We start from the raw sequence: 16299 nt of genomic DNA on the forward strand, positions 1-16299 counted from the left end.
ATTTTAAATGTAATGAGTAACTGCAATTTATAGAAAAACTTCAGAGTCAAAAAACCTTGCTGACCTGAGCGTTACGGTACAGCACAGCTTCCCAGCCCCCTAACTGAAGAGCCCTCTTTAAAAAAAGAACTGCAAGAACATCACATTACATACCACACAGCCCCAGAGGACGCTGGCCACCTCATTAACTCCTAAGCTAAACATTGAACCGTCATTACTATATTCCCCTGTCTGCCTCAGTGTCTGTGAACGTGAAAGGTTTTTTTGGGCAAGTGGAGGAGATGGGACACCTCCCACTAAAAGGGATTTTTTCCATGAACTAAGCTGTTCCAGACTGAGCTTGGAAGGTTCACGCAGAAACTCCTAATGATTTTGGGCTGACAATTTTACCACATTGGGCTGTCATAGTATTAGAGTTTATGGTTATTGTTAATGCTGTGAATACAGTTGGGTTTTGTTTTGTTCCCCAAGTGAGAATCGGCACTTAACCCCCTCCCTCTGCTTTCGTTTACCCAGTGTTGGAGAGCCCCCCCCCATCGCTTTATGCTGTAGAAATGCAACCACTGCCCTAAAGAGCTTACTTTGTAGTGGGACAGAACAGATAAAAGAGGATGGGATGCGAGCGTTACGCGCGTCTCTCTCCACGACAGAGCTTGAGGAACTTGAGCACACAGGAAACATGCTGGACATGGAACCTCCTCAGTCTCAAGATCACAAGATGCTTGATCTTCAGCCTCAGTACACGCAGGCTTAATTTGGTCCTATTTGTACAAGTCGAAACCCCATTAAAAATAAGACTGGAAATACAAAGACAGCAGCAGAACTGGATCCTTACTGTACCTGGAAGAGATCAGTACTGCTTGATTGAAGAATAAAGACTACATCTTTAAGAGATACATTTTATTTAACACATAAAACAGCTACCTTGCTGTTTAAGTTTTGGCTTATATAGTGCATTAAATTGACAAACTAGGCCTAAAAAGCCCTGTTTTTGAGAAACCAGAAACATTACTTGCCATTCTATGGTTTGCTGACAAAGAACATGGCGATAACGTTTGCACAAGCTCTCTTTTGGATAGTCTGAGCCTACCTCGAGGGGAATTTTGTCATCGATATACTTGTAAGATCAGGCACTGCGTACTTCATAACAGGGTAAAGAAAACACGGTAATTTCAAACCAATTTCCAAATCCTGAGTGGGTAATTTAAATGACTGTAGGTTATTACTCTCCATGAAAGCTGAAGAAATATTTTGCTAAAAATATTTATTTTCAAATTTCTAACAAGCAATATGAAGTTTATGGCTACCACATGCTGATCTGCATGCTACATAAAAGATTCTCCACTGACTTAATTAATCCCCTTTAGGCACTTAGTGGAATTACACTGGCAAGGAGTGAAAGAGGGGAACATACCGAGGCTGTCAAATCCTTGCACGCAGGGAATACTACTATAACCATAAGCCAAATAATGACCGCAAACTCGGCTCGATTGTGGCAGCACAAAGAAGAAATAGTACTTCCGTTAGCAAAGCCATCTGCTAAAGCTAGGCACCAGGAAGAAATTAAGTCCTACACACACAAGTAAACAGAAGTACTTGCAAAGCCTGATTTACGTATTTCAATTTCAGAACAATAAATATTTCTCTTCCCATAGACTCTAAAACTGGAACGTGTGCTGCTCTGCCACGTCTTCCCTCGCTCAGCCAGGGCAGCCAAGTTACACATACGCTGCGCTCTTTGGCACCGCAGAAGGAACAAACAGGATATGGCATAGGTAAACACATTAATTTTCTTTGCTATCCTACAAATGTAATTTGTGCCCTTAAGCACTGCACATTCATCTTGATGTTGGAGTATTATGTTGAGAAATCATCTTTTGCAAGTTTAAACAGACCACTAATGGTGGCTGAACAATTTTACTTCTAAATAAGCTAATTAGTCTCTCTACTTACTAAAGCTGATAAGGATCATCATCTTCTAATATTTATTTTAAAAGATATGATTTTTATAACAAACAACTCACATTTTTTGTTTCTGTTGCTACTCTTTGCACAGTGGTAGCGAGCAAGTAGGTAACTTTGCACAAGTGATGGCAATATTACATCTGCTAAAATGAACAGTTGAAGTTATGGGTTATTTTTCACACAAAACCCTGATATGAATCAAAAGCTTTTTACCAAGACTTGATAAAATTAACATTCCTGAATTTCCCAATTATAGAGCAAGGGCAGATGATAGTCCTGCAAGCCCCACAAGGAGGTTTGGGGGAATAAACATTTAATATTTCTATTGCACAAAAAACAGTCAAGAAACTTTACTTCTGCCTTTTTTTTTTTTTTCAGTCTTGAATTTTTTGTATGAAAGAACAATGGAGAGACGCATCACCATTTGTAAAGCCCACCATTTCTTTCTTAAGATATAGTACAAAGTAGAGCAGAAGGATTCTTTTTTGAATGCAGGGCATTTAATAAATTAGTGGACAAACTGCTTAAACTGATGATACATTTTAACAGATATAGATGCAACTATTTTTCTGAAAAGAAAGGCAAATTTGGTTGTTCCTCAGCACAAAGATGGTTTACGTAGACCAAGAGGTAAATACTTATTTGGCCACAGACGATGCTAGCTCAGGTAGAATTTACTTCTTTCTCCACGTCATCATCGTCGTCAACAACCTGAAATCAAATCCAGAAGTAGCTTAGGTAAACAGTTTAAACTCTCAGTCCTGTAGGACTGCATAGAGAATTTATTACATTAAATCCTTGCTGGACCCAAGGAGAACAGCAGTTATTCTACACCACTGAATGACAATGGTCACATGAAGAAGGTAAGAAAAACTTGCTATCAAAAATGCCAGGAGGAAATGTGGCTGAAATAATAGGAGCTGGTCAAGTTATTACAAAGGCCACTAGAACAATCACTACAGCGTATCAGATTTTTAATGAGAAAGCAAAAGAATCTGCGTTTTAGGGGACAAGAGCTTGTTCCTTACTACCACACAGAGTCACCAAAGCACAAAGGTAACAAACACTGGCAAAGAGAGAGCGCCCGGTTCTGGGCTCCTCAGTAGAAGAGGGACGTGGGCATACTGGAGAGAGTCCAACGAGGAATCACCTCCCTCAGCCTGCTGGCAACGCTCCCCTTAATACCGCTCGGGACATTGTCGGCCACCTTTGCCATAAAGGCACATTGCTGGGTCAAGTTCAACTCGGCATCCACCAGGACCCCAGGCCCTTTTCTGCAAAGCTGCTTTCCAGCCAGGCAGTCCCCAGCATATTTTGGGGCATGGGGTTGTACAGGACTCTGCAGAGTTCTGGATCTTTTGCTAAGATACAGCTTCTGACTTGGAAAAATTGCATCTATATACCCTGTACTCCTGCTTAAACTGCCAACCTGTCTACGCTGGAAAGGGAGAAGGACCTTCTCTTCCATTTAAAACCGCTGTTCTCTCTCACCAACCCACCTGTTCCACGCCTTCTACTTCAGGGATGTAGAATTGGAGCATGTTCTGTATCCCGTTCTTCAGGGTGATGACGGAACTGGGACAGCTGGTGCACGAACCCTGCAACTTCAGCTGCACAATCCCATCCTCAAAGCCTTTATAAATAACATCACCACCATCTTCTTGCACTGTTGGCCTGATGGAACACAATACTCAATTTAAAGCAAGTATAGCTGAAATATGTTTCCTTCCAGGAATCGTTAGTAAAGCTCAGTTTAATATAGACAAAGAACTGTCAAGATACAGTAACTAAAGCCCTCCTTCTCTGGTTCAAATTTCCAACAACTCATACTTCAGTGGACTCTCTCACATCGATGGCTACTCTGTTTCCACAGGACATTAAGCAAAATATATTTGCAATGAAGGCAGCAGCATACGAAGGAATCACTGAAATTCCAGGAGCGAGGGTAAGCACCTTAGAGCAGAGCTTGATTCAGCCTGCAAAGACATACCGGTTTGCCTTGAGTCCCTCTCCACGTGTAACGATGACTGCCTCAGTTATGTGCCAAATACAATAGGTGTGTGTCCTACCACACGGTGCATGTGCATCTGTTACCTGACTAGGAACAGCGATAAGAAGTCCTCAAGTGCTTCCATAAATAAATACACAGTTCACCATGGTTTACGCAGGACAGGAAAAAACTCCAACTATCTAAAAGCTTAATCCTGCTAACAGATGAAGAAACCAGCATCTGAGAAGATCACATCCCACTACTATTAGCATTTCTGCAGCCTGGTCTCCTTTTGCAAGCAACAAATGCCCAGCATTGTAACTGTATTCCCATAGCAACATTTTTCCAGACCCAGCTAAAACCATCAAGTTACTCTAACAGAAGCTCTTTATACTGATCTCCAAAATAACTCTTTTGAGAACTACACTCCTAAGAGAATAATCTATGAATCTGACACATTTATTAACAACTCACCATAGCAAATTATCTCCATTCCAGAAAGCCAAAGCACATGACTAAAAATGCCATTTTTCTTAGTTGAAATGAACTTCTTCAGCACACTACAGGACTTTTCAGATCCACATTCCCTCCATCCTGCACCTTCTGACAACTTCTTTGCACGTATTTTTGATCGACTAAACAATAAATGCTCTGTATGTACCACTGGTTTATATATAGCTTCTGTAAACTATCCGGCTATAAAATGAAGTAAGATACACTACTGCTAATATTCTCATCAACAGCTTCTTGGTCCACCGAGGGGTACAGGGGAAGGAAATGAAAGAAAAAGGTGGGGAAAAACAGAAATTTGGGCAGAAATTCCATGACCGTTACAAAAGGCCACTGGGAAATCAAGGACTAACATACCATAGGGAGCTTAAGTGACCACATACCCAGCAGGAGCAGGGCCTCCTGCATGTTGCGTTCTATCGTGGCTTTACACAACAGCATGCTTGGGTTACACGCTTCAACACTTAGTACATACGCTTGGGAAAAATGTTCCAGCTTATTTCTGCTTTTCTCCCTCTTTCCTTTCAGGAAAATTAATGAGTACCATGTGTCAAGCTGTGACATAACCAAAACGGTATTTTTAAATATCACTTTTAAAATGCAACATTTAAAAAAAATGAGATAAAAAAGCCCAAGTTCATCATAACTTCTGGAAAAAATCAAACTGAATTCTGTGACTTTGACCCACGTAAAAGTTTCTGGTTCCTGTAATTTGTGAGGCGGAGAAGATGTCACCATCCCATATCACAGCTTCAGAAAAACATCAGACATTTTCCCTTGCATCTAAAATGTTAAGTTGCTTATTCCTTTCAGTTCACTTTGGAAGGCAATTAATGAGCATAAAAATATACTTCAGGTAAACAACATGATCCATAGTCACTCTTGAGACTTCATTAGTTACCACCAGTTTCTAAAACCAAGCTGTGTTAAAATACCAATAAAATTGCAACAGAATGCAAGGACAAAATCCACTGAAGCCCAGACGGTGAGGGAAACCCACTAGTACATTTTTCTTTAGGGTATGATACGAGAGGCTAAACTACTTTGGAATACTTGGAAGGGAAGGACCAGTACAATTAAGACAGAGATTAATACAACAGAGGGGGGAAAAAGGAGTTACTGTAAAAGCAAAGATTGTGTTGTTTTCACTATTTAAAAATAGCCAGGTTAAACCCAATGGACCTGTTTAAATGGATTATGGAGGGTAAGACTATACACGGTTCTAAAAATCACTCAGCAATAAGGACTCTGTTCAGCACATAGTTTGCTTGAACAGCAAAACTAGATAGAAAGTTTTCAATCAGAGGAAACGGCATTCTCAACTCTGGCCAGTTTTGCACTTCAGACCCCCTCACTAGATATTGAACCATGAAATCACACATACCCGAAGAAAAATGCACTGTTCCCTAAATAAATCCAAACCCCCAAGACTAACTCACTCCATTTAGCAGTAGTTTTCCCGGTTTACCTTATTCTTGTATCCAGCAGTTCTTTAATCATCAGTACAACTTCATCATCTTCTTCTGATGCAGCTTGGGAAAAGAAAAATGCACCAATCAGAACTTGGAGAGAATTCCGATATGATTACTAACACTGTATATCCATAATGGCAGCATGAAATAGCATAAAAACATTGCTGAGATGACTGAAACCAAAAGGCAGAAGTCTTAATTCAGAGTAAGTATCTTTTTCTGCATTATCCTTGTTTACATCCCAGGCTTTCGCCGACAAAACCCAGTATTGGTTCAGAGCTCTTCTCAACAGGCAAAGCCCTTAACAGACAATAGCAGTGCCACCTTTTAAAGGAAGCTACAGCTGACGTTCAATAAGGATGCATGGGTAAAGGCAGGGTCCTCAGAAGGAAAGTTTCAGCAACCTGAAAAATTCAGCAGGAGAAGAATTATCAACGTGTCTGGGGTTAGCAGCTCTGGATGCCAGTTTAAGCTCAGTGGTAGTCTCGCAGAAGCATTTTTAAAGACAACTTTCTCAAATAAAATGAAGTCTATTTAATATTGAAATTAAATCCAGACATAACAGAGCAGAGAGGAACTCAATAGTCATAATCTTCCTTAAAACACTGGAAAAATTGTTTAAGTTGGTAAGTTGCAAATAAGAAAATAGAAGGCAAAATACTGCCCTTGAGTTAAATTCTAAGTTAGTCTCAGTTACTTTCCATTACAGTTTGGAAAAGACTTCTTACTATGTCTTTTCCATTTAAGACCATACACGTATCATTAAGACACGGACATTAAGCGTGGGCACTCTTTTTTGATTTAAGGAGGGAAATAAAACCCTTTGTAGGTGCCTATACAAAAAGGGCCTGCAGTAACACCCCATGGCTTTCTAAACACAGCTTCAGCACTTGCAAAAATACTTCACACACACAAAGATAACAGAACCTGGTCCATACTGCCAAAACACATAGTTCAGCATAGCTCCTGCGAAGATATACTCCTCATACTCCAGCAGATGAGAACCAGGCTTCACATTCATGGGTAAGCAACACCTTTAGACAGTGCAGCACTGCTTCCACCAGAACATACGCGTCCTGCAAATTCTCTCCTGTGTTAATTTTTGCAGTTTTCACTTTAAATTCTCTTGCATGCTTTTCTGAGGGACAAGTGGATGCTCTTCTGGATGTCACAAAAACTAAACCCAAGGCAGATACTGGCCTCTTCCTGAAGAATTTGATTTACCTGTATCGGTCCTAGGTGCCTCTTCAGTAACTACAGGTAAGCCAGAGGCAAAGAAATCCATTATAGTTGCATAAATATCTGGTTTCAGTAAGTTCCAATCCAGGTCTTCACTCTCCTATGAGAATCAGAAGAAAAAAAAAAAAGAATAAAAACAGAGTATTATTATTATAATAACAATAAGTTACGCAGAGATTCTCCTTACGTTAAAAATATCGTAACGGGCTCTCACACTTAATGCACAGATTCGATTTCATAGTTTTGTCAAGTTCAGCTTTACCAAAAAAGTTCAGTAAGACTCAATTTATAACAGTCAACAGAAAGGTTTCCTTGTTTGCAAGCCAAGCGCTATTAAAATTAGCTAAAAAGAGGTGAAAAATTAAGTCTCCTAAATACATTATTCGACACCTATTTTTACCAAACTGTTTCAGTGACTCAAGCTTGTTTGGTTCCATTTAATTTTGAGCCAAATCATCCACTGAATTGCCCTCTGCTCTTCACACAGTAAGAGCGTAACTGCACGGTTACTACGCAGCACCTTATCTCTGCTGACATGAGCTCCACACCTTGGGTAAACACACCACCGCCTGCATCGTGCTCCATCCCAGTCACACAATCGTCTCGTGCGGAAGCGTTCCCTGGAGGCCATCCAGCCCCAATTCCCGTTCGAAGCAGAGCCAACTTCCAAGCCGACCATGTTGCACAGGGCCTCGTCCAGTCCAACGTTGACCACTTCCAAGATCAAAGAATCTACAACTTCTCTGGGCAACCTATTCCTGCTTACCCACACATTGTGATTTTTTTTTTCTTTTACATTAAAGACAATTCCCTTTATGCCGCTTGTGAACATTGCCTCTGGTACCTTCACTATGGATGTCCAAGAGTCTGACTGGATCTTCTCTATGGCCACCTCTTAGCTGAATCTCAGCTCATATTTCAGTACATTTGAATCTCTGTTCTGCTTACCTTGGTGATTGTGATGAAGTCTGGTCCAAAGAAAATACTTTTAACTCCTTCGATTTTGAATAACTGTCTGTTAAGAAAACAAAAATGCGCACACATTTCAGGCAAACTCCTAAACAGGACAGAAGTTCTAGAATACATTTCTAGACAAAAATAAGCACTAGAATCAAAACCATTAAGAGAAATTCGCAGTTTCTTCACCTACGGCTTAGCAAGAGCCAGGAGACCCTGCTGTGAAGCAGTGTACATAGTAAAACTGAACACATCTTACAGGACTTTTCCACAAGATGTGTGAAAGAGTTACTCTCCCTCCAGTTCTTCTCTGGAGGCAAAATTATATTCCGTATACAAAAACATATTTGATCAGCATCAAAACCAGTAGGTACCTATTGTTTCAGGTAGGACTAGTGCAAACACAAGGAATGTTCCTGAGATTAAAGCAAGTTATTTGAAGTAGTTGAGCTCAATAAAAACTGCCTTCAATTCTGTTGCCATTAAATAAAAGGATTAGCGCCAAGCAGTTCACAAGGCTTCAACACACCAACTCACTTTGTGAGCAATTTTCAATATTTTTAGTGATTTGTATGGCACATGAAAAATCTGAAGATTTAGTAAAGGCTTAAGATTCATACTAAATTGCTTGAGATGGCCCCATACAGCACCCAACAACCAGGTGGTAAATTAGCACACAACCAAAGCAACACAAGAACTTGGAGGAAAGAGCACAATTTTGACAATATTTTAAGTATAAAATGCAGAATGAGAATGTAAAGACCAATTTCCACAAATTGTAAATAAAACCAAACAAATTAATCTACCAAATAAATAAATGATGCTACTCGCGAAGAGTAAAAAAAAAAAAAAAGCCCTAATAAAATCATTAAAAGTAGGAAGCATCCAGAGTTAAATACAGCATAAGGCTGTAAGAGTGTTTTTGTAATTTAGGGGAGGGAAACAGAGAAAAAATATATTCTCCTGAAAGACTGGAAAACATCAAAAACGCAATGAATGAAGGAATTGGAAGTCTTATCACAAAGGTATGTGTGATGAAAAATGACAGAAGAGATTTCACAATACCCATTTGAAAGAATTTCCACACAGGAAACAGTTATACACGTATTGGGCTTTTACATCACTACACCAACTGGATTTTAAAGTTACTTAAATAATGAAATTATGCAAGTGCACCAAACCATCCCAGATCAATTAAATAATTCTCCCGCCTCCCTGCCCTCCAGGAAGCTTTTATTACTTCTTTGGAAAATTAATATTTCCTTTTAAAATAAACGAGTATTCCATTTACAAAAACCATAATCTGGGGTTTAATGATATATAGTAGGCAATTTTTTTTCCATTAGCCTGCACAAAACATATAATCAAGCTGTTTTGCCACAGTACACAGTCTAGCACATACATCATCTTTGATGAAAACGTCTATTTGCAGATATATGACAACAAAAAGCCACTTTCTGACAGTCGATTGCATTCTGCAACCTGATGCACTTTGGCATAATCAGATCCTACAGCTTCAGCATTCCGCTAACATGTTTTGATGTCCTCAAAAACCTTTCACATTGTATTTATTACTTTAAGTCACAGAGCTTTGCTTGTAAAGATCCTGTTTGCTCTCAAACAACTCTGCAAGAGACCTTTGGAAACGTTATGAGCTGCATATTTGATAGCCCTAGAGCTCCTGGAGAGACTGCCACATGGAACAGCTTCTACTTTTGCACACAATTCTTCCAACGTACACAAAGATGACTTAAACTGGGATCTCCGGAGGTAAGCTATTGCAGCATTTCTGGATCTCACCCTCAAATTGAAGCCCTTCCACCCATATAACAGATCAAAGTTTCTTTTCAGAGGCTAATGTGAAAGCAATGACAAACACGCAAAAAGGATGCTTCCAAATATTCCCAGAGAGGCTCGTGATGGTGCTCCAAACCCCTCCTATACCAAGATGATATGAATTGATTATCTGCTCAGATCAGTATCTCACTCCAGATTATGCATTTTGGTATTGAAAGCTGCAACTCCTGAGACCTGTTATAGATCCAGGCTGAAAGAGTGGGCCAGAACTGGCTTTCCTGTGACCAAAACCTTTTGTGAAGGAAAAATCCATTGGCTTTGAAGTTCAGGTTTTAGCACCAACATCTGCCAAAACAAGCAAGCTACTACATTTAATTCGTAGTATTTGGGGACTGTTTACTTCCTTATGCTGTCTATTTCCCAATTCTGAGAAGTTGCATGATTTCCAAGCAACTACTTGAATTAAGAGTGTTCTGATGGGAACGATTTCGCAAAATCAGGGCCAGAGATCTCACCGGGATGCAGCAACTGCTCAAGAATACCGGTTTATAATACCACTCAGTCCAGCTGCACCAACTAGACCATGATGCACTCTGCTGTGATAGCCGTGGAGAGTACAGACACACAGAAAGACGACTTTAGTAATAACAATCTTCCCAGCTTTAATTTTATGCACGAATAAAGTGGCATTGAAAACTTAAATCCAACCAAGCTGCTCCTGCGTATAAGGAGGAGCAGAATGATCAGAAGCTGTGCTTAAAAACATCACTTGTAGACACACAGCCCATACCGGTCCCCCAAACAAATTATGATGTGTTTAATAATACCTTGCTAAAGGTGAGCAAAATGCTGCCGCTGGTGTGGAAAACTCCATAGTCCTCGATTCCAGCACTTCCTTCCCTGGAATAAACTTCAAACTATTTGGATTTGGTGTGTCCTGAGTTTGAATAAACATGCCTCTTACTGGAAATTAAAAAAAAAAACAAAACAAAACAAAAAGAAGAAAAATAATGTAATCAAACCTAAGTGAGCTTAAATGAAAGTCAAGGATCCCGGTGACTTAGCAAGCCAAGACCAGGGCGATGACTGCGCTATAGCAAACAGCACCCGCGCAGCAGTGATACTTTAGAAACACAGTGCAGTGGGTTCCATGAAACCTCCAGACTGACATGCAGGCTGATACACACAGGCATGTTATCCCACAGGGAGCGAGATGATCAATGGAACCTTGTCTTTGCTTCTTTTGCTAACTTTTATTTACTAAAAAGCGTCCTACTGCAACAGCAGTGAACCGCAGGAGGCCAGTACCATCCTCGCTTTCTACCGAAGGCCAAGAGATGCAACCTTCATTTCTCTGCTGTGTTTAGGGTTTTTTTTATTTTATGATCCCCAAATGCTGCGAAGTCCCTCTTCCAGCATTATCACTTCCTATTCAAAGCATACTCAGTGTTGCTAACCCTCTCTTCAAGATATATGTGATTTATGGGGTTTGGTTTTTATTTCATTTTTCAGCATCATAAAAAAAGAAAAACAAGCGTAACAACAGTTACAGTGAACCACACCCTGCTTATAATATTTTCCACAAAGTGAAAAATTACTGTAAGTTATCGCTTATCCTCCAGGAATTGAACTGACCAAACAATTCAAAATAAAATTATTCCCTTGTAAAGATGTTTAAAAGATAAATTTTTACTGAAGTTCCTTTTGCAGCATGGGTCTTCCTTTCACTAGAAGAGTGTAATAAAACCTGATCTTGACTAAAATTTAATACTCTACATTTAATAATGTACATTTAATAGTATATTTTCCTGTAGACGTGTCCACGCAGCATATCCCTGATGTCCCACTGAAGCCGAACATCGGTTAGGGACAGTTTCCTGTGTTCCAATTCTCTTTCTAGCTCTCCTTCGTTCTAACTCTCCCTGCACATCAAGTAACACAATAATATACGAACATTCAGGAAAGAAAATATGCATTTTAAAAACAAAAATCTCTAGGAACTAGTATCTATAAATAAATTATACTTGAGAAACAAGCTCACGTAACTTCAAAAATATGCAATAGAGGGATTTAAAGCAGCAAAAAGAGCTGACATTTTCATTTTCGTAAACTGCCATTTTGCCCATGACTCCCTAGTATTAGATGACAAATCACGCTATTTATAAATTGCCAAATTGTTACTGCATGCGTCTGTCATGGTAACAACCCATTTGACTTGAACATACACAATGGGAAAGTACGCACACACTACATTTTCTTTTCTTTTTTTTTTTTTTAAAGGAAAAAAGAGTGAGTACGGAAGTACTTAGTTTTAATACGAAAAGAATAATCCTGATAGAGCACCTAGTCAGCTTTATCCATGGGGATGGAAGAACTACTCATCTTCCAGATCCAGCTGGCACCCAAAACCACATCCAGCGTAACAGTGTAGTTTACAAATAACCAACAACGGGAGATTTGGATGGCGTAAATGGAGTACACTCTGCCCGTTTTTTGAAAGCAATGGGTCACTAACAGCTATCGTACATTGTTCGTCTGGCATCTCTAACACCCTAAAACACAAATGGCTGTATCAGCTCTCAGAAAAGGTGTCCGTGTGGGTAGCCGCTGTATTTTAAGAGTGTCTTCTGCAGGTGAAGATCTGCTTTCCTAAGACCAGGTTTTTCAAGCATTAATCAACCTGGAGAGTTCTTTGCACAGCTGTGAATAACCCATTTGGAATTTATTATTCAGTAGTTGGTAACTGGCTGTATTTACATCAAACATCTGTATCGTTTCTTTCAACCCTCTGCAGAACGCCGTGTATACCTGCTTATGATTCTCTTCTGCCACCTGCTCAAGGTAAGAGGAAGATGCCAAATAGAGGCCAACTTTAGCAGGACACTTGCAGAAGCAGGTAAAATACTAAGTCTACTCGTCAGAGTCTGCCCGTTGATCAGAACGGAAACAGAAAAAATAGCGCTGGACCAGGTAAGATTGGACTTCTCTGAACTAAAAATTAAAAAGAAACTTCTGCCTGAGCAGACTCATTTAATTAAGATTTCCATTTGTGACTACGTCCATGCAACAGCACCTGCAGAATTTTTTTGTCTTAGACTCTTTCTGCCGCAGCATTGGAGGGCAGTTGCTAAATCCCTTACGCAGGTGCAAATGCACAATGTTTTTCTGCAGTGCATTACAGCCTACCAAAAAAATGGTAGGTACAACGAACTCAATCTTAAACATTGCTTTTTCAGGGTAATACCAAGTTGCAGGTAATATTAACGGAGAATGCCATTAATGCACCACACTTGGATGCATGTTCAAGAGGGGGAAAATTAAAAAAAGAAAATATTGCAGCTCTAAGAATAAAAGGCTTCACTTTCATCCTTGCTAGGTTCTATCTGGATGGCCAGCAATTTTATCTGGCAGAGCTCAGCAGCTGAAGCAGGACAGAAGGCAACGCAGTCTTTCACAAGGGATACATTTACACTAAGATAGAAATTGAATTAAGAACTGCAGCAAAGCCCAAATAATATTTTGCACCAACAAAGCCCCTTATAAGTCTTGGCAGCCAAATGACATAGGAAAAACATGTATAATCAAGCACAGTGTGAGCCATCCAGATCTTCTCCCCAAGCTCCAAATGTCCAAATGCACTAGCACTTCATTAGAAACCACCTGGGAAATGTTATCACACTCAGATTTCAGAAAGAAGAGTAGACTTTCATTATTACCACAAGACGTAAAACCTCACAATCACCTATTGATTTTTAGCTAGTATTTACCTTTATTATGCCATACTGCAGATGGAAAAAACGGTTTCTTTTGTGCAAGTTGGTGGAAAGACTGTTGAGTTGTCCAATTATGATCTTTTAACATCGTACGACAGAACCTAGAGAAAAATAATTTTACTAACAATTTCCAAGTTGCAAGTTTGCACTACCCCACAGAAAGAGTATTTCACACACTTCTAGCAAACCCAGAACTCAGCAAGACGCTCACCTACCTTAAACCTCTCAGGTAACGTAGCAAGCTCACAGGCTAGATCACAAAACATCCTTTACTTTTTCTCCTTTTCAGTGCTCCCTCTCTCTCATTTCATAACAAAACAGACATAACTCTCCAATTTTAGCCACCTAAAAATTAATCTAGACTCCTTCACAGTCACTAAAGACAAGCAAATCACCTTACTTACCTATAACAGAAGAGGATAAATCACCCTAAGGGAGCCTTTTTTCTTCCTTTGGACAGTAACGAGCACCTGGAAATCTAGCTTGGACTAAATACCTAATTTTCAGAAGATTACAGACAGCTGAGATGATCCAACTCCAAGCACCTGAGGCTAAATCAAGGCTAGAATTTACTCCTATACTCTGTGGGTTTAGCTGGTCAAACATAAGGCTCTCCTATATGACTCTTAGAAGATAAGATACAAGACAAGCTAAAAAGGTAATGCAATGGCTACTCTTACACAAACAATACTCATAAGAAAAAAACACCAGGACAACATTTGGATAAAAGATAAAAACTCTACTAGCTACACGTACCAAGCCATACCTCACCCCTGTCCACCTCTATGTATTTCTTCCCTTTGGGGAATAAAGAAATTCAGTATATTCCAGTACAAGTACTGTTCCAGAATGAAACCAGACCAGTTAAAAAGAGGCCCTGCTCCATACTGGCCACGTAACTCGCACTAGCAGTCAAAATAGGGGTGGTGTCATCTGCTCAGATGAAGCTAACAGGGGGGAGAGCAGAGGGGAAAAAAGGAAAAAACATTAAGAGAAAAAGCAAGGCAGAGTGATGGAGTAACAGGCCTACCTTTCAAAAGTGTAAATACTATTGCACATTGATTTCCGTAATTATATGCACAGCCAACAGCATCCAGGTATTTCAGAGCAAAGAGAAAATCAGAAAATGTAACCAAAATCCACCTCGTGTCACAGATTGCAGAGATAAATATTACATACAGAGGACTATTACCTGGTTTCTCTCCTCCTTATCAGGTACAGAGGGGGGAAAGCAGCTAAACTAAATTACATCTGCAGGGGCTGTTACTGAGAGAGGAGACCGACTCTCAGGGGGTCATAAATCAGAACAGAAGCACTACACCTAGGCCCAGATTCCTCAAACATGGGAACAGGAGAAAAGCTCCAACAACAAAATGGACCTCCGTGCTGCGAGTGAGGGAGACATAAACACAGAAAAGGTCTAAATCATGTTATTTGCTTGCTTTTGTGGTCTTGATAGCAGGTACAGAGACCACAACAGAATGCGTGAGGAAGGTCCCCCAAGAGGAAAGTTCTCCTTTTTCCCTTTAGCTTTGGGCAATAAAGATTATAGTCCATTTTATAGTCCACAGCATGGGCCAGGAGCTGTGCCCATCACCACATGGTCCTTTGAATTTCCCCTTATTGCACAGTCTTTAGCAACCACAGGGGAGAATCTCCCCTTATTGCTTGGCCCTGAGCACACATGTGGGGGGGAATTAACTGCCCCTCGTTGCATGGTCCTGAACACATGTGGGGGGGAATTAACTGCCCCTCGTTGCATGGTCCTGAGCACATGTGGGGGGAATCACCCCTCGCTGCACGGCCCTGAGCACATGTGGGGGGAATCACCCCTCGCTGCACGGCCCTGAGCACATGTGGGGGGGAATCACCCCTCGCTGCACGGCCCTGAGCACATGTGGGGGGGAATCACCCCTCGTTGCACGGCCCTGAGCACATGTGGGGGGAATCACCCCTCGCTGCACGGCCCTGAGCACATGTGGGGGGAATCACCCCTCATTACTCACATCTATGTGCGCAGGGGGGGTGAACAGTCCCTCAGGGGGGTGAACAGTCCCTCAGGGGAAGGCCCTCAGCACCTGCGTGTCGGGGGGAATTAACGCCTCACCGTTGTAATGGGCTTGGGGGAAGAAACAGCCTCTCGCTGCCCGTCTGTGACGAGGAGAAGGAAGAAATAACTTCACCCTCGTCCGCCCTGCGGCACCGGGGAAGGAAAGGGGAAGAGCGAGGAGAGTCCGGCGCGGCCCGGGAGGTCGCGGTGCCGCTCGCTGCGACACGGGGAAAGAGCGAGAGGGGATCCCCCCGGGAAAAAGCCGGGCTCCCTCCTGCGGGCCGGGGCAGCGAGGAGCCGAGGGAGCCCCGCGGTCACCTACCGGCCGCCCAGCCCCGCAGCCGCGCCGAGCCACCGCGCAGCCGCCATCTTGGCGCTCCTCAGGGCCGCCGCGCGCTGCCGCCCCGCCCCGTTCCCGCCCCGCCCGAGGCGCGGCGGCGGCCCCTGGCGGCGGCGGGCGGGAGCGGCGCGCGGTGCAGCCGGGGCGCGCGGTGCAGCCGGGGCGCGCGGTGCAGCCGGGGCGCGCGGTGCAGCCGGGGCGCGCGG

At 41.7% G+C, this 16299-nt stretch overlaps 1 protein-coding gene across 4 annotated transcripts; it reads right to left on the reverse strand.

Moving 5' to 3' along the window:
* Window positions 1-885: 885 nt before the first annotated feature.
* Window positions 886-16164, reverse strand: NFU1 (NFU1 iron-sulfur cluster scaffold). 4 transcript variants are annotated; one of them, XM_075174564.1, is made up of 9 exons: window positions 16076-16128; window positions 15811-15854; window positions 13698-13804; window positions 10758-10893; window positions 8125-8191; window positions 7162-7276; window positions 5934-5997; window positions 3465-3639; window positions 886-2676 (listed from the first exon to the last, which is right to left on the reverse strand). In XM_075174564.1, the coding sequence occupies exons 3-9, from the start codon at window positions 13789-13791 to the stop codon at window positions 2629-2631; spliced, it is 699 nt and encodes a 232-aa protein (XP_075030665.1). In that variant the 5' UTR covers window positions 13792-13804; window positions 15811-15854; window positions 16076-16128; the 3' UTR covers window positions 886-2628. The 4 variants fall into 4 exon arrangements, with proteins under 4 accessions (XP_075030665.1, XP_075030663.1, XP_075030662.1 ...); XM_075174562.1 differs by lacking the exon at window positions 15811-15854 and having other exon boundaries at window positions 13698-13823; window positions 16076-16164; XM_075174561.1 differs by lacking the exon at window positions 15811-15854 and having other exon boundaries at window positions 16076-16155.
* Window positions 16165-16299: the final 135 nt, after the last annotated feature.

The sequence above is a fragment of the Calonectris borealis genome, chromosome 27, assembly GCF_964195595.1.
Source record: "Calonectris borealis chromosome 27, bCalBor7.hap1.2, whole genome shotgun sequence".
NCBI lineage: Eukaryota > Metazoa > Chordata > Aves > Procellariiformes > Procellariidae > Calonectris > Calonectris borealis.